Here is an 18859-nt window from a genome sequence, read left to right as displayed (position 1 = left end):
CTTGGTATGAATTGGTGGAGATGAATGATTCCCACCTATTTTATAAATGGGGGTCATATATTCCATCAATTCATGCCAAGGAGTCATCCCTTGGACCGCACATACGGTCCAGAGGATTTACCCTCCTTATTAGTAGTTAGAAACTTTTTTTTGCCAGCTCGGATCCTTTGGATTACTTTTTACGATTCAGGGGATGATCCCTTGGAATGGATTAGTGGGGATGAATGATCCCCACCTATTTTATAAATGGGGGTCAACTATTTCATCAATCCATGCCAAGGGATTATCCCTTGGACTGGAAATACGATTTAGAGGATTTGCCCTCCTTATTAGCAGTTAGAAACGTTTCCTTGTCGGTCCGGATCCTCTGGACCATTTTTTATGATCCAGGGGATGGTCCCTTGGTATGAATTGGTGGAAATGAATAGTCTCCACTTATTTTATAAATGAGGATCATCTATTTTATCAATCTATGCCAAGGGACTATTATTTGAATTGTAAATACGATCCAAAAGATTTACCCTCCTTATTAGCTCTAACGTTTTCTCACCGTTTTTAAAATTGATGGAATAACACAATCTTATTGGGAAATCCTTCACCTAAATTTTGACAAAAGGGCATGTTTTAGAATGCATAGTCAACATATCTCGTAGTTAAAACCTGCCATTTTCTGATAGATATACTTCCCTAACACAACCATATCCACAGTCATACCTCCAGCCAATCTATTGAATTCATTTTTATTGGAATTTTATCCTCCAATGAATCTATAATCTATATTCGTATATCTATAAATTCCAGTCCTTCTCGACTTCAATCTCTTCATCTTTTCCTCATCTAATTTATTTACTTAATTTATAAATAAATTACATAACAATTGAGTTGGTGTTGAATTTTCCTTCTTTTATTTTAATATAAAAAAATGACATGAGTAAAGCCTTTTATAACAACTGCATCCCTGTTTAGACAGATTAACGGCGATGACTCTATGACCGGCCCTCCTTCCCCTTCCTGCTCCTCCTCCCTTTTCCTCTCCTCGTACCGCTCCTTCTCCGCCTCTCTTCCTCCTAGTCCCTCCTTATCTCCCCTCGCTTTCCGTCTCCTATCCGCTGGCTCTCCTCTCCCCCCGGTGCCCTCCGACTTCCCCTACTCGAAGCTTATTCCGAGGACGCGCTTCGTAATCGACGGTTTCCGCTCAGCCGGAGACTTCTCCGTCTCCTACTTTCTTTCCCACTTCCACTCAGATCATTACGCCGGCCTCAGCAGCGCTTGGTGTAAGGGAGTCATCTTTTGCTCGGCGATCACCGCTCGTCTCCTTGTCGAGGTCCTCAAGGTCCCTCCTTTCTTCGTCGTTTCACTCTCATTGGGTGAAGTCTTAGAGATCGACGAATGGGAGGTTGCTGCCGTAGACGCCAACCACTGCCCCGGCGCCGTCCAGTTCCTTTTTAGGTCACGTGGGTCCGAAGGGAGGCGAGCGGAAAGGTATATTCACACTGGCGACTTTCGTTTCCATGAATCGATGAAACTGGATCCTGTTTTGTGTGAGTTCGTTGGAGCGGATGCTGTTTTCTTGGACACGACATATTGTAACCCCAAGTTTGTCTTCCCATCGCAAGAGGAATCAGTCGAACACATCGTGAGCACTATCAAAAGAATTAAAGAGCAAAATAAGGAAACGGGGGAATCGGTTCTTTTTCTGATCGCGACCTATGTAATTGGCAAAGAGAAGATTTTGCTTGAGATTTCTCGTCAGTGCGGTTGCCTGCTGCAAGTGGATAGCAGAAAAATGCAGATTTTATCTGTTCTGGGCCTTGTCGATTCTGGCGCTTTTACTCAGGATACTGCCGTCAGCAATATTCACGTTATTGGATGGAACGTATTGGGTGAGACTTGGCCTTACTTCAGGCCTAATTTTGGAAAGATGGAGGAGATTATGCTGGAGAGAGGATACTCTAAAGTAGTGGGTTTTGTTTCGACAGGGTGGATGTATGAAACGAAGAAAGATGGATTTGCAGTGAGGGTTAAGGGTTCGCTTGAGGTTCATCTGGTTCCGTACAGTGAGCATTCGAACTATGACGAGTTGAGAGAATATGTAAAGTTCTTGAGGCCAAAGCGAGTTATACCAACTGTTGGAGTGGATATTGAGACTCCTGATAGCAAGCATGCTTTAGCTATGAAGAAGCATTTCAGAGGACTAGTTGATGAGATGGCAAACAAGCACGATTTTTTGTTGGCTTTACACAGGAAGTCAGACTCTGCTGATTTAATATCTGGGAATGACATAACTGTTGATCTTAACCTGCATGGTGATGTGGATTCAGAAAATATTCCACTGCAACCTGACATGCAAAATTTCAGCAGGCTAAATGTTGAGGACATGGAAGGTGCACTTAAGGACCTTCAAGATTGCTTGCCATCTTGGGTAACACAGATTCAGTCATTAGAATTGCTCAAAAAGTTTAATGGAGATATCATTGCTGCAGTTACAGAATTTTTCGAACACGAAACAGAGTTCTATAAACAAGCAAATGCCACTAACAATTCTATAGTTAGCCCTTGTGAAAAGATTGAGACTAATCTTGATCTCTTGTTTCCTCTTAAGTCTCCTGGAGAGATCCCTGAATCTGGTATGAAGAATTTCCTGAGCCCGGTGAAGCAATCAGTTGAACAAATTTTGAAAAATACGGCAAATCCACCACTCAAAAAAAGGAGCTCAGATGGCGGAAAAAACAAGAAAAAAAAGAAGATGAAAGGTTGCCCGACTTTGTATAAAAGTGGTGCAAAGCAATCTATTATCACTAATTTTTTCAAAATAGCTTCAGCAGATGCATCTTCCAGTTTTACCAATGTGAATACTTCTAGGCAACAAATAAGTAGTTCAATAGATGAGGATCCGGTTGCTGTAAAAATCTGTAAAGAAGATTTGGACAAATTTCTTCAGGTCATAAATGATGGAATACCACGGGAGTCTGCTGCAACATTGATGGAGAAGGCTAAAGGAAATATTGATGTAGCAGTGGACATGTATTATTGTGCTTTCCATAATGTCTTGGAGGATGATGAGAATTTGATCACAAATAATGTTTTGAAAACTGAGGGGAACTTACTCCCTGCAGCTGATGCACCAATTATTCATTTAGATAAGAATAGAGAAAAGCTGTACAATTCATCTTCAGACAGAATAAGCTTACCAACATTGTACTTAAAGGGAAATTTTAGAGAAGACAAAACTGCAACTAATGTATCGTTACCAATTGATAAATATTGCCCTATTGAGTATGGTTCGTATTCTTATTCCAATCAGTTGGGAGCCATCTTTGCATTGCATTATTCACTTAAGAACTAAATGACAAGTAGGACAATTTATTACAGCATGCTGGAAAGCTGGAGAACCTTCTCCGTACTTGCACTTAGCACGAACTTTTCACTTAGTGGAACAAGAAAAAGGAAAGATAAAGACCACAACTATGCTTTGCAATATGTTCAGAAGGTTTGTCTTAGATGTTCTTCTTCTTGCTTATGTTGGCTTTCATGATATTTTACTCCATGCTAGTCTTGGTCTGAATTATGAGCAAACGGTGGTATTGTCTATTTTCTTGCAGCTTGCTTACTCTGTCTCCTGCTGATGTTTTGCCTGCTCTTTATCTGTGCACAAATAGAATTGCTTCTGACCATGAAAATATGGTGAGTTTGTTGTTAAGATCTAAATGTTTTCAACAACTTAAAACAACATTTCTGTTCAGAAAAAAATTGAATTTGTGGATCTTTTCCTTTAGTAGTTGTAACAATGCGACTTTTCTGGTTGATGATCCTAAAACATTTTAAGGGCATTTGAGAAATTATAGAACAGTGCCTTTTTCATTGGGGGTGAATTAAAGTTTTTGTTGTTGTTGATATGGTCAGACCATAACAAATTGAAAGTAGCGTATCAAAGTTATTAATTAGGTGAGGACCACAATATGGGCACATAGTTAGATGAGTCCAAGTTTAGTCTAGTTGAGATCAAATGGGGCCATAAGCAGCTCAACTAGGATGATTGCAGTTTAGTCGAGATGTCTTATAAAGCTTTGAAGCTTAACCGAGGTGGGATATACTTCGACTGAAGCAGATATGGCTTTTGGGAACAAGGATTACTCACCTTAGGTGGACTTGAATTGCCAAAGGTGGCTGCTCGAGGTGGCTTTTGGGGCACAAAGATGGCTTGCCTAAGGTGGACTTGCATTGCTCAAGGCAGTTGTTATGGTCATGTCAAGCTTGAGCTTTTCCAATGTCAATGTAGCTTAGTTGAGTTTGTGCTTGACTTATGGAGGATATATTTAAGGTGGCGTGGCTGATTTTATCTCTAATTATTCTAGAAGTTGTCAACTTCTCAACCTATGTGGAAGCTTGTGGTTGCTCTCTCAATGAGCTTTGAGTGCCCGTAAAAAAGCTCTTTAACATTGTAGTGCTGCCTATTATAGCTTGTCATTGTGAGAACTACTAATTAATGTCCTTGTGCCAAGTGTTAGCCTTGGTTTGACTTGTAATTATTGTTGATCATTGTGTTTACAAAGTACAATCCTAGGTTGTACCTGTCCCAGCCATAGACAATAGTTGGATATTTGGATCCATGCTTTTCTTCTCTATTAAGTGGTTATCTTCATTGCATAATACACAATATATATCTTGCAACTAGATAAACAGCTTTTGCTGATCATTTTCATATTGAGATTTGGTAAAATTAATTGACTAACCATTTATCCCAAAAACTCGAGCTATTTTAGAAAGTGAACAAGGTATATTTGTATTTATGTAGCAGATCACTATAGTGTTCATGTGGGACCAATGAGCGGACATGTTCCTACCTTGAACACATCCCCTTTGCTCATCACAACTTAGAGGGATGAATTTAATTTTTGATACCTCATGCTCCTTTATATATATATATATATAATGGACCACCACACTTGTCCATGCAGAACCAATGAGTGTGGTACCTAGCTTCAACAAGACTAACTCCACATATACTATTTTAAGTTAAACGATATGCTAATATGCTCGAGTTGCCTTTTTTTTGTATGGGAATGATGATAAAATTATTATTAACTAAGAATACAATATATCTTGTTCGTGAACTTATGAAATTATACAAGGAAAACTAAAGGCTTGCCTTCTCCATTGGTTGGTTGGATTAACAAACTGAAAAATGTTGTGGCCTCATATGGTCAAAGAATCAAGAATGGTTTACTATTACCTGAGTGATAGACTTCTAACAGATTCCATCATACTTTTTCTGTGCTTTTAGGAAAGAAATAAAGGGGAATGATCATATGAGTTAGATGTTTTAAGTGCCACTTCACTTCAGATAGATATGCCAAGTGATAATATTAATATTACTTTTGAGTAAGCATTGTCTTGGCGTTCAACATTAGTGCAAAGATGTATAAAGCTTCTAGATTTTTAACTTGTAAATGACAATGTGACATAATAACTTGTTTGCTATTCTAAAAGTGGCTACGCCAAATAGTAGGGATAAACAGGAGTTGGCAAAGAGGAGTTTGTATATGAGTTTCTTTTTTTGTGTGTTAACCATTAAGTAGGTGTTCTTGCTCTTGTGCTAAACATTAACTTTGTTTGCTAATTCTCGATGTGTGTTTTTTGTGTTCAAACATTCTTTCCTTTTAGTAAGGCTACAATCTGGTTGCTTGTAAGCTTATCTTATAGTATGACTCTTTTGATCTTGTTTTGAATTTCTATAGTTGCCAAATCCATATGGTGCCGAGATTGGATGACCAAAATAGTCTAAATATCACTTGAATGTTGAATCAACAAATTTGTGAAATTGATATGACCAAAATTGTGTCTCATTAAATATATCATTAATAACCCATTATATATATGTTATCATAATTTCAATATATTAAATTATTGTTACTATTGACAAAATCATGTTTTAAAAGTATGAAAAAACATTTGATGAAAACAAATAACAGACAAATTTATTGACAGAATAATAAACTATGTTATATAAATATGGTCCTCATTATTCATTGGATTATATTTTTGTTATTTGTCAAATATTAAATGATATTGATTTTAATATATATTTTCCAAAATTATGTTATTTTTTAATATTTAATTATGACTCCACTGATATTTGAATTGGATGTACAGGAAAAAAGCTCTGAAACAATCCTTGAGAGAGAGAGAGAGAGAGTGTAGGTAGATGAGATGTTGGGTGTTTCTATTGGTATATTGCAAGCCAAGGCATGGTTAAATGATCGAACTTGAAACAATGACCGAACAATGACGAAGATTTGTTGGAAATCAAGTTAACATATACTTTTCCCCATTCTCATGTACATTCGGTAGAATTCAAGCTATGGTTGATGAAGAGTCAACTAGATTGATTGGGTTCCCAAAATTCAACATAATTTGACTAAATTTGAACTGATCACATCTATTTGATAGTAGAGTCTCATTTTCTAGATAATTTCTTTAAATCATTATTCATTAATGTTTTAGACTTCTCCATTGATGTTTGTTAGATGAGCAACATTGATTGGGAAAGATCACATGCCTTTGCCTATTTCTGCCCAACTCGGCCAATTTGGGCATTCATGCTTCTTTCTATTGGCCTGCATGCTTCTTAGCCGTATGCCACTATTAAACTAGTCAAACATTTGTGTCCTAGTATATGCTTTGATCGCATTACATTAACAATGCACCTGTGGGTTTCAATTTTTTGTTGTGTTTTTGTAGATTTTTTTTAACAGGTAACACATTTTGAAGTTATGAACATAGGAACTGAATGTCGGTGGAAGTTTAGTAGTGACGGCATTGGAAGAGGCTTGTGGAACAACCAGATCCAAAATCAAGGAAATGTACAATAAATTTGGTGATCTTGGTAAGAATCATCATTGCTTTTTGGTAATTATCACCTTTCAGCCATTTTTCTGATTGATGGAATAATTTAAGGTGATGTTGCACAAGAAATCCGACAAACCCAGGCTTTACTTGCTCCTCCTAGTCCCATTTTAATTCACCATTTATTCTGTATTCTTAGAGAGATCAGGTATGACACTTAAGATCGAGAATGTCAATTTTATTTGTTCATCATGTTCTTTTAGAGTAACAAAGTTGTTGGCTGCCAAGGCCTAATTCTTTTGATATCTATATTCTATATGTAGTTTTTTTTTATGTAAATATTTACATGCCAAGCATTTCTCTCTTCCATAAACCTAATGTTATATATACATTTATAAATTTAGTATTGTCAGCAGTTGCCATGTTTATAAATGTGAATCGGAAGTACCAGAACAGTTAGTATTGGCGTATGATTATGACTAAGATTGTGAAGAAGTGAAGTAGAACTATACTACTTTTAGTGTTCAAAAAATGCTTTAGATTGCAAGATTGGTGCTTGGAATCAATATTGAACTCCTTTGGCTGTCTGCCTTACTTCTGAAGTTTGTGTAGTCATCTAATTTTGAGAACAATCGATCAATTTCTTTAATTTTGGGCAGATTTTAGTTGATATCTTGCTGTTTCCTATGTATTTTTAATATAGGATAAGAGAAAGAGAAGATTGGAAAACTTCCTAATGCTTCTATTGGCAATGCTTCCATCTTGATGGAATCGAAAAGAATTCTATGGTTCTTAATACCCCAGTCCTCCATCTTAAAATTGGAAAATAATTTTAGCATCCTTATTATCTTTGTCCATCTTAAATCCATTCAACATTTGGGTGGTATGTTGCCACAAGAGAGCAGGGATCGAATTCCTGGGGGAATAAAATCCCTCCCACCTAAAGACATGTCGCTCGGTGATTTATCTCCCTTCCAAATGCCTTGGGGCGGATGTGGAGAGGCGCCGGGGGCGAGCACATCACCTTTTGCCACAACATTTGGACTGCCAATCTTGACAATTCCTACTAATTGAAGTGCTACCCTAATCAACCAGCTCATATCCCAAAATCTATCTTCCAATAATATCTATATGACATGTATTCAACACTTATCACAAACATTGCAAATATTAGCATATGTTAACCTTTTTGGCTAATTTTACCTTATCCTATTCTAGATTGTAGGACTTTGAAGCTGTGACATTTTCTGATAAGTTTTTGCGCCTTACTTCAAGGCCTTGCAATATTTTGGGTAAAATTTGACTAGTCTATTGGATTTCCATCACTCTTTTCAAATTGTTCTTCTACTTCAAGGTTACAAGTTCTGCTGAAACTAGAAACCTCATCTTTTTCTGATGTTTGAAAGCTTACCTTTATTTATTATACTTTCTCCCATGTTTATTGAGTTTGCCATTCCTACAACAATGATATACCAACTTGCACTTTTATGTTGTCCTTTTCTTTATGTAGTGTGATCACAGGAAGTGGGAGTGCCCTTCGCAGGAAAAATCTCATTGTGAATCTGATGCGTTCCTGTAGGGAAATGGAAATGAAATTTCTTGTCAGAACATTGGTAAGACTTCATTATCTGGGTTCTGCGACTTCTAATCTTCAGAGTAATCGTACCATTTCAAAGAGAGTGTTGATCTTTGTTTTTGACGCTATTGCATATGAGTACATGACACATTAATCCTATGGTGCAAAAAAAAGATATCATCAAAATATTATATTTATTCAGTCAATGGTTCTTTCCATCCTCAGATTACACCAGAAGGTTTTGTCATCATTGTGGAAATTCCATTACCCACAATAGTTGCATCCCTTTGATGATGAAGAAATAACAAAATTTCATAGTTTAATTTATCCATTCAAGCCCTCATTTTACAAAATAAATTATTGCATTTGAATTATCTGTCAGATACACTAGTATTTCTCCATCCAATCCATATCAAAATTCCAGATCCAAGATGTTCATTCTCTACTTAATTTCCCTTATTTGACAGAACTTATCATACTTGAACGAATTTGAGATCACCACTTGAGAATATTATTGTGGAATTAACAGAACATCTAGTTCAAACACTATCCCTGTTCCTTAGTCATCGCTCTTGTTTTTTCGCCTCTTGACTATCTCTGCGCTGTTTACTTATATGTTGTGTTGTTTTTTCTCTTCACTCTTCTTCTCTTCACTTTTCTTCTCTTCATGAAACAACTCTGCCACCCAAGTATTAACTCGGCTACACCGTGGGTCCACTTTTCTTCTCTTCATGATCAAAGATGTTGTAGTTAATGATGTGATCAGCAACTTTGTGGAGTCTGGATGATCTAGCACTTATTGGTACTGTGAATTGAAGCTCTTATAAATCCTTATCTTCTCCTTTCTAGACCCGACCACCAGCCGTGTTCGAATTGGACCCGTAACCGGGTCAAGCTCAAAAATAACTGTTGAACCGGCAGTTCAACTGTATTTTTTTTATTTATTTTTAATGTTGGAAAGACCATGAAAGCAAAGGAAGGAGAACTCTTCGTCAGTGGCCTCGGCTAGCTCCGGCAGAGCTCCAGCGGCTGTTGCTGATATGCAAGGACAGCAAGAAAAGGAAAAAGCTGGCTGTCGTTGGCTTGAAAAATAAAAAAGAAATGGGGGAGGATGGACTGCATCTCTTGAGAAGAGGAGAAGGGAGGCTTCCATGGGGGAAAAGAAGGAAAAGAAGAGATGGGGAAGAAGAAAAGGAAGAAGAAAGAAGAAGATAGGGAGAGGTTTTGCTGTGGTTGGAGGAGAAAGAAGAGAAGAAGAGATGGGGAGAAGAAAAGGAGGCCTAGGAGCACATGGAAAAGAAAAGGAGAACAGGTGTGGGAGAGAAAAGATGAAGGAGAATCAAAAACTTTATATTTTATTTTAAATGGATGGATTTTAAAACTTGATTCTTATCTTAATTTGATCAATTCAAATTCAAAATGACCCCAATTTAAATTCATGTGATCCTTACCTCCGGAACTATCTAATGGATTTAATTTAAACTCAATCCAACTTTAATTCAATGCTTTTGTTTTGTGTTTAGTGATTTAATTCATCTATTTTTATCTATTCAAAATTTTAGTAAAAAATTAAATTAAATTTTTAAATATTTTTTAAAAAATAAAATAATAATAATAATTTTGAATCATTGCGAACCGTGAATTGAACCGTAACCGGCGGTCCAAACCATCAACTGTAACGGTCTTGGTTGGTTAAGGGTTTACGTTTCTTGAACCGTCGAACCCAAACTGTGGTCGGGTCTACTCCTTTCCTCTTCTGTTTCCCCTCCAAAAAGGCTTTCCAGTTATGTGCTGAAAGTTCTGAATTTTACAAGACAAATATCTGTGAAGATTTTGTACATTCCCGGGTCTTTGCATTATCTTTTTATCCTGGCAATGAGATAACAATTAACAAATTCTTAAAAAAATTGTCCTGGATAGGATTAATGCTATTTATATTGAAGGAAACCAAGAAACTCTGGCTTGGACGTGGTTTTTTGTCCTTGCTCTCCAAGCTGCATTCATCAGTTTGTCCTCAAACCATCCAGAATATAGTTAGCATCTAATCAGTATGCAAAATCACAAGCATTTTACATCATGTATGCTTTAAAAATTAAACTTGTTCTCTGTTTTTCTTGCTCAACTATTTCTGCTTATAATTGCTTGTAAAGGTTCGGAATTTGCGTATTGGTGCAATGATGAAAACCATCTTGTCAGCACTAGCACAAGCAGTGGTATTGAATAGTCTACCCCCTCTAGCGTCTGTTGGAATTTCTGATACCACTAAATTGCAGCTTCAGGTTTGATTTACTGCATTCTAGTAAGTTTGCAGGCCTCTGAAACACATATATTTTCATTTAATGTTTAATGGTATCAATCAAGAATGGTGCCTCACTGTGGTGGGCTGTGCTGACTCTTGGCACTGATCAGACTGTGCCAACATGGTTTTTTACTAGCTCCACTCCTACAGTCTTCTCTCACTTGATCTGCTTACTTCCAAAGATTAGAATACAATTGAAACATCATCAATTACATTAGATTTCATTTAAAAGATTCATAATGTACAAAAATCTGAACTTATAACATAATGTCTCTGTTAAAATCTCATTACTAGGAGTCTCTTAGTCTTACATTTGATGAACCATTCCATTTGAGTGATCAACCCTGTAATCTTTCGTCATCTAAAGTAAATACTGCTCATAAGATTTTGCTATTTAAACTGGTTGATTGACCGTTGGATTCATCTCAACCACAATCATAACCAAAACACTGTTAACCATAGCCACATTCCGATAGGATAGACAAGAGAAAGATATATTTCATGCAAAATCTAACAAAAGAGTGAAAATTCTGCAACAGCTAACCAGGGAAGGACAAAAAAAATTCAATTATCCAAAAAAGAGTCGATAAAACAAACTGTACACAAGAATAATAGGGGTTATCCTCTTAATGTTAACAAAGAAAAGCTGCTGGCGGGGAGATAAGCTCTACCATTCACTGACAGCATGATCATGTGGCTCATGGTCCAGATCTGAAGAGGTGCATGGTGAGCAAGACGCAGGAGATAGGAGAAGAAGGATCAGGAAGATGAATAGCTGTATGTCAGAGGAGGAAGTACAGGAGAGAGAAGAGGTTACAGGCTGCTGGAAGGGGATGGAAGCACTGCTGATTTCTGGTGGGTCCATCTCATAATTTGAGCATCACTGCAAGGAAGGGAAGGGAAAAGAGGAGGAGGTCAAGTATGGGTTATGACGAGGCAAAAGAGAAAAGACTAAATAATCTAAAAGATCTTACCCTACTAAACCCAAACAAAACACGACTGAAATGCCTCAAATCACATTTCAAATTGGTTATCTTCTAAATCAATTAAAACAAGTCCAAATCGAGCCCAATGAAAACTCATTTGACCCTAAATACCTACCTACCTGGTAGATCCAACCAACCCCTAATTAGACCTCAATTGTCCAGGATGGTTCAACTTAATTAGTCATTAAAATTAAGAAAGATACAACAGAGAAATTAAATGAAGCTAAAATACAATGTATAACAAGTTCTCTCTCACGCCCTCACGTGCAAGTTCACAATGATTCAAGCCGGGGTCCACAAGAAGTAAGTTAAATTATCGATCAAGTTTATCAAAAATAAACATAATTTAACCAAATTTCAATTGATTCATTCAATTTTACTCTTGATTTGATCAAACTTCAACTAATTCCATACTTTTTTCAATGTATTCTAACTTTAGCTAATTTTGTTGAATCTCTATTTTGTAAAATTTCTTGAACCTTCTGGAAATGCATAATTTCTTGGGAAGGATTAGATTGGGATTTGCCATTAGTGATCCAACTCGAGTGAACCTTACTAGTTTTGACCAATTTTGACGACCATGGTTGAAGTTGTGAAGGCCAATATGCCATTTATTATTAATGTTTGCATTTAACCATCTCAAGGAAATCAGCTTCCTAGTCCAATTTTGTGACATGCCTTGAAGCACAATGCAGCATAAATCTATGAAATTTGGCAATAATCAAATTCCTATCTTGGGTTTGTTTTGTATCAGGTTCAAAAAAGTCATATTTAGTTTTTTATTAAATTAAAAAAAAATGTAATAAATATAGGTTTAAGGGGAAAAAAAAGCAGAATACCATGTTTTTTCTATTTTTGGTCCAGCATGTAATTTTTTAATTTACTACATCATTATAGTAATAACTTACCTAGAAACCTCATGTGGTGGCTCTTAGAAGCCCTCCTTGGTTTCTTTTGTTCCTATGTTCATGTGAAAGTAAAAGCAATCCATTGAAAAAATTGAAAAGAACCTGACCAAATACGAATATGTGTAATAAGTGCTTCAATTCCATTGAATCTGAAAAGGCTTCCTTAATTCTCTTTACTTTTGTGATTATTTAGGCTTCTTGTTCAATATGAGAATAGGTCTGTGCCAATTGTATAACTGCAATGTTTTTCCTTTACAAATTGATTTCTGATGTTTTGTTATTTCTAGATAAACTTTGAAACTTGTGTGATTCATGTTACTGATAGTTTTCAATATTATCATCTTTTGTCAGAGTGTTTCAGCAGCAGTTGTGGAGGCATTCAATGTACTTCCAAATTTGGTAATTCATTTCAGCTGCAGTGTGTTAGTTTCTTTAGTGATTCATAAAATGATGCTCTCAGATAAATTGCAATATGGGAAACTTACTTTGCTAGTTTTCTAGAGATAAATCAGTTTTTCTCTTTATCCGTTACAGTAGGAATTTACAGTAAAAACTAGAGTATTCTACATAATGACATACATAACTTGGGTTTCCGTATTCAATTAGTATGACTTAGAAGCAAGATGTGTTACACCAACCTAATAAATAGCCCTTCTTATGGAGAAATTGATCATTGTTATTTTCTATTAACATGTGTCTTTCCAATCTTAGGTTTGTGTTGCCTCCTGTTAGGTTGTCTTTGTTTTGTTTGAGTTGAAATTGACAAATATCTTTTGTATACAGAAATATCAGATATTTAAGTTGTTTGTGCAGACATAAGCATTATGGACCCTAGATTGTTCGTTTATCTCTTTCCACTCATTCTTGTGTACAGGATGTTCTTATTCCTTCTCTTTTGAGCAAAGGCTTGGAATTTTCTGCTCGTTCAATTGAAATGATTCCGGGCACACCTATTCTGCCCATGCTTGCCAGGTTTATTTGCTTCTTATTTGCTTCTTTTTATATTTGCATATCTATTATTTTCTTTTTATTCATGTCCATGGTAATTTGGTATTTGACAGAATTACCAATGGTGTCATACAAGTGATGAAATTGTTTGAGGGTAGAGCTTTCACCTGTGAATACAAGTATGTTTTCATGTGTTCATTTTGATGCTCTATTTTCTTAAACAAGTTTAAAAGCTTTTCTGAAATAATTGCGTAGACAGTTCAAATGGTGATTTAGTAGTCTTTTTAATAATCTAAGCATAAGACAGCCCTAAAATGATTGAGCAATTATTTGTTATGGGGCACACTTTTTTAATATTTTATGCCAAGAGATTGAGAATTTTAAGTGTTGGATGTTCAGACCTTTTACTATTAGGAAGCAGGTGTATGTAATTCTGGTGGCTCATTTCACAGTTTTGTCTCACTCCTATTTGAATCTGCTAATAAGTTGATTTGTATTTTTTTACGTGATATCTTATCGGTTTTAAGTCGTCGATATTAATCTAGGATGGGAACTATTGCACTTTGGTTTTGTAGTCAAGACCCAAAGAGACAAAGCTGACTAGTGCATACAAGTTGGTTTAGTTTCAGTGGGCATGGTAAATTGGAATAGGTTTGAAGATGGGATTCTTGGTATCAGAGAGCCTACAACATTTCTTCTTTAGGTTTATCAATGGGACCTGTTTTAGGCAGTATGGTTTTATTTGATTCAATGTTGGCAAAGGTTTGAACTGGAGATTTTAGGTACCATAAGTCCTTTAGATAATTTGATCCTCAATAACTATCTTCCATGATTTCAGTCTAACACAGGATTTTTGTCTTCAAGATTTCAATCTAATGCAGGACCTTTGCACTTTAAAGCACACAAATTGTCTGATTCCTGATTATTTGCAATTCAGCAGCTTTGTTGTATGCCTCTTGTTATTTCTTTATCTGTTAAAATGGCTATTGGTATCTTGTATTTATTCCTCATAGATTGCTTGAGTGAAGCTTGGATGTTGAGACAAAGCCTTATCTGTTTGTTTGAGAGATTGATATCCAATGCTTACATTTGAGAAGAATGCCTTTTAAGTATCTTATTCCATTTTCCTTGATCTTCCTAACCAATGAAATAATTTTAATATTGTTTAATCATTAATTTCAGATATGATGGTCAAAGGGCCCAAATTCATAGATTAGCTGATGGTTCTATACGAATTTTTTCACGACAAATGAAGGAAACAACATCTAGATTCCCAGATTTAGTGAACATTATCAAAGATTCCTGTAAAGCTGAAGCTTCTACTTTTATATTAGATGCAGAGGTATCTATCCAGACGTTTTTTAGTGAGAAATAATATTTTCATTATTATACTTGCTCTTAGATATAGATTCTTTGCACTAGGTTGTTGCTGTGGACAGAACAAATGGCAGGAAACTTTTGTCTTTTCAAGAGCTATCTTCAAGGGAAAGAGGAAATAAGGATTCATCAATTTCAACAGAAAAAATCAGAGTCTGTACTTTTCATTGTTTTCCTCAGAGATTTTTAGAGTCTGCTTAGTGATGGATGTACGGCTATGCATAATCTCCTTGTTACTTGTGAATGTCAAGGTGTCAAACACACAATAATATCAAGTAGAAACATGGTGTCAAGGGGATCTAGGTGTCATATACATATTATCAAGTGGAAATATGGGGCAAAATAACTGGCATGATGTAAGCCTAACCAAGTTTGTGTTGGGCTGTAAAAAAGAGCCTTGAGAAACAGAGATCTTGAGGGAATTGGGGCACCACAAATCAGACCTGACAGTCTAGAAAATATGCTAGCAGAGTTCAAGAAAAAACAACTCACTAAGTTCCTTAAATTCGAGTTGGTGGAAAAGTAGCCTATGTATTTAGGCATACATGTCTTTTTGTATTATAAAAAATTTATAGAGTATTATATTTCTTTTATGTATTTGATTAACAAATAAATAAATACAACAACAATTAAGTCTTATCCCACTAGGTAGGGTCAGCTTGAATAATAAATAAAATTATAATTGAGATTTAGACAGGCTAATAAATAAGTTTATTCATAAATTGTTTATGAGTTTTGTTCATGACCATTAATTAGCTAAGCTCATTAACATTCAAAGTTTGATCTTTTACATATATTTTATACTATTACACAAACATAAAAGCTCTTACTGAAACAAGTACATAGCTAGTTCGCGAGGATCCTGTTCAGCCCTAGTATAACATGACATGGATTTCCTTTTCATTCAATATATATCAGGTATTTGCTCCTGTTTAATTGAATAATAATATAATTTTATCCATCAACTAATATGTTAAAAAAAAAATACATCCAAGATGTTACTTTCACATGGTTCAACTTGCAATCATAAGTTAGGCATTCTAGATAATAGATGATTTATCACATTTTATATTGATAATTTTTGGGTGACATTATTTCTTAGCTTATATGAAGGCAATGTCTTACAGGTTAATATTTGTGTCTTCATATTTGATATCATGCTCTGCAATGGAGAACGGTATGCCCCTACAAACTTTCAAAATTACAAACTTGCTAAAAAATTTCTAGTTTGTGATTCCTTCAGTAGCTAGGTTGAAATACAATCTACACATAAGAGTCAAACAATGTGGAGCATGCTTTGAAGTTTTAGTTCAGTACAAGAACTGTTTTGAGGTGTAAGTTTGCTGAAAGCTTCAAGCAGTATATCAATTGATACCTCTGAAACAAACCAACAAAAACAACTTTAAGATTTATATACCATGTCCACTTGAAACAATGAACATGTACCTGGTCTATGTATTCTGGTATGACCCATTCAATGGTTTGTAAAATCAGTTATGCAATTTTTTTTTTGACTAATTAAGCCAATGATTTTGATTTTTGGAATCTAATTGTTTACAATCAAGCGATTGACTCATTTTGTTACAGGCTTTTGGATCTCCCACTTCGTAAAAGGAGAAAGTGTATGTTTATTCTAGACTGTGCTTATTGCTCATATCTGCTATGTCCGTGACCCAAGAAAAATGCTAATTCGCATCATGCACTCTTAATTCCTCTGTTTTAATTGGCAGATATAAAAGATCTATTTTATATGGAAAAGGCAGGTTACTTGGAGTTTGCCAAGGAAATAACTGTAAATATCCTACTTTGTCCTTCTTTTCTACTTGTCTATTTCATACTTTGAAATCCTTATGTTTCTATCGTTGCTTATATAAGTAGATATGTCATTAGATTTTGACTGTTTTTTTAAAGAGGGATTTGTCATGCACCGTTTCTTTGCTGATTAAGGTGGGAAGCACTTGTAGCAAAACAGTATGGATCCAACAACATTGGTAACACCTTGATTTATGAATTATAACTTCTATTGAATAGGTGGAAGCAGATCAAGCATTCACCAATAATCAAGTCGCCTTAGATAGAGTAAATTTATTCTTTGAAGAAGCACGGAATTCTTCTTGTGAAGGAATTATGGTGAAGACTCTAGATGATTTTGGGTATTCTGCATCAAAACGTTGTGAGGCATGGCTGAAGGTATCCTAGTTTCTTTCTGTTCTATACAGACAATCATTTTACTAATTTTCTTTAATTTTCTTTCTTTTAGGTAAAGCGTGATTATGTTGAAGGAATAGGTGACAGTCTTGATCTTGTTCTTATCGGTGCTTGGCATGGAAATGGAAGAAAAGCTGGATGGTACAGATTTTGAGTTTTTTGTTCTGCTATCATTTTTTATGAAATCCATGGCATTCGACATTTCACAAGGATATTTCATATTTGTGGATTCCATCGTTCAGGTATAGCCCTTTCCTCATGGCGTGCTACAATCCAGATACTGAAGAATTTCAAAGTGTCTGTCGCGTCATGTCTGGTTTTTTAGATTCATTTTATTTAGAGGTACTCTTTTTTTGTTTGGTTTCATGCCCAGCTCATACGTTCCATGCATAGCAGATTAAGCAAATTGATTATTTTGAAATTTTGCTAAATATATTTTGAAATTGTTTGGTATTTTTGGCCTAAGATTTATATTACTGTTCTGTTACCTTCACCATGCTATGCTCCAATGAAAGGTAGAAACTTTAATAAATTAAAGAATGTATGTTTGATGCTTTTGAGCTCAACAAAGATAAGGTTTATGTAGCCGGTCTTCAAATAGTCGGGACTTGCATGACTTGATGAAATGTTTCAACTTATACACGCACGTTTGATTTCATTTTGTATGGTTACTAATTATTCAGTGGTATTTCATGGTTAAGGATGTTGTTATCTGGTTATCGGTCTATCGGTGAAATTGCAGATGAAAGAATTTCTTTCTGGGGAGAAGTTATTGCCCAGGAAGCCATCTTACTACCAAACACATGAGACACCTGATCTCTGGTTTCATCCAGAACTTGTTTGGGAAATAAGAGGTGCAGGTATGTTGGTATTCCACTGTCATCTAAATTTAATTCAGCGGAAATTGCACGTCGATCTCAAGGATTGATTGTTCGTTTAATCTAACCATCCCAGACCTCACAATATCACCAGTTCATCATGCTGCTGTTGGTTTAGTTCATCCTTCACGAGGCATCTCCGTAAGATTGCCAAGGTACATCCGATCTCAACCAGACAAGACGCCCGAAGATTGCAGCACTTCTTCTGATATTGCTCTCATGTATAAATCTCAAACCAGAAAAATGGAGGTGTTCACAGAAGATTAGTGGAAATGATTCAGGCAAATAGTTTTGTGTGAATAATGCCTGCCCTATAGTTGAACTCTTTTGCTCTATAGTCCTTTTGCCACTTGCTCTTGACCTACTTTTATAGAAGAAAAACATTTTTTCTTTCTTTTGGAAATCAAGGTATGGTGACCTTATGTTGAATTACTATTATATTGCTACTAAACTGTCTTCTTTTATGTTGAATGCTACTTTATCTTGTACACTAATTATCAAATACATGGTTTGCAGGGATGAGCCATTTCTTAAGAATTTTACATTGTTGAAAATGTTGGATACTAATTTGTTGTTCAGTAATGCAAAGGTGGAACCCCATTCCCTCCAATTCACCTTTAACTGCTCGATCAAAGAATGTATGGGTTGTTATATTGGATTTAATTTTCTCACAAACTAATGTGAAGAAAATGCATAGCAAAGAATTATATAGATAAACTTGAACTGCAGAGATGGCTCTTACAAATTTTAAGCGTATCAGTTGGCAAAAGGTGAAGTCGTTTCCCTTCAGGATGATGATGATCATGATGATAAAAGATGAATACGTTTGCTTT

General features: G+C 35.6%; 1 protein-coding gene across 3 annotated transcripts; it reads left to right on the top strand.

Annotated features, from left to right (window-relative positions):
• The first annotated feature begins 946 nt into the window (after positions 1-946).
• Positions 947-18520, top strand: LOC121979999 (DNA ligase 6-like). 3 transcript variants are annotated; one of them, XM_042531969.1, is made up of 21 exons: positions 947-3281; positions 3373-3490; positions 3603-3684; positions 6784-6886; positions 6958-7054; positions 8357-8459; positions 10573-10701; positions 12967-13014; positions 13490-13587; positions 13677-13742; positions 14746-14905; positions 14986-15093; positions 16068-16117; positions 16528-16562; positions 16671-16732; positions 16831-16887; positions 16972-17130; positions 17201-17289; positions 17391-17490; positions 17891-18008; positions 18103-18520. In XM_042531969.1, the coding sequence occupies exons 1-21, from the start codon at positions 989-991 to the stop codon at positions 18291-18293; spliced, it is 4266 nt and encodes a 1421-aa protein (XP_042387903.1). In that variant the 5' UTR covers positions 947-988; the 3' UTR covers positions 18294-18520. The 3 variants fall into 3 exon arrangements, with proteins under 3 accessions (XP_042387903.1, XP_042387905.1, XP_042387904.1); XM_042531971.1 differs by lacking the exon at positions 10573-10701; XM_042531970.1 differs by lacking the exon at positions 16831-16887.
• The last annotated feature ends 339 nt before the right edge of the window (positions 18521-18859 follow it).

The sequence above is a fragment of the Zingiber officinale genome, chromosome 5A (genome assembly GCF_018446385.1).
Source record: "Zingiber officinale cultivar Zhangliang chromosome 5A, Zo_v1.1, whole genome shotgun sequence".
Taxonomy (NCBI): Eukaryota; Viridiplantae; Streptophyta; class Magnoliopsida; order Zingiberales; family Zingiberaceae; genus Zingiber; species Zingiber officinale.
This window is presented reverse-complemented; position numbering and strand designations above follow the sequence as displayed.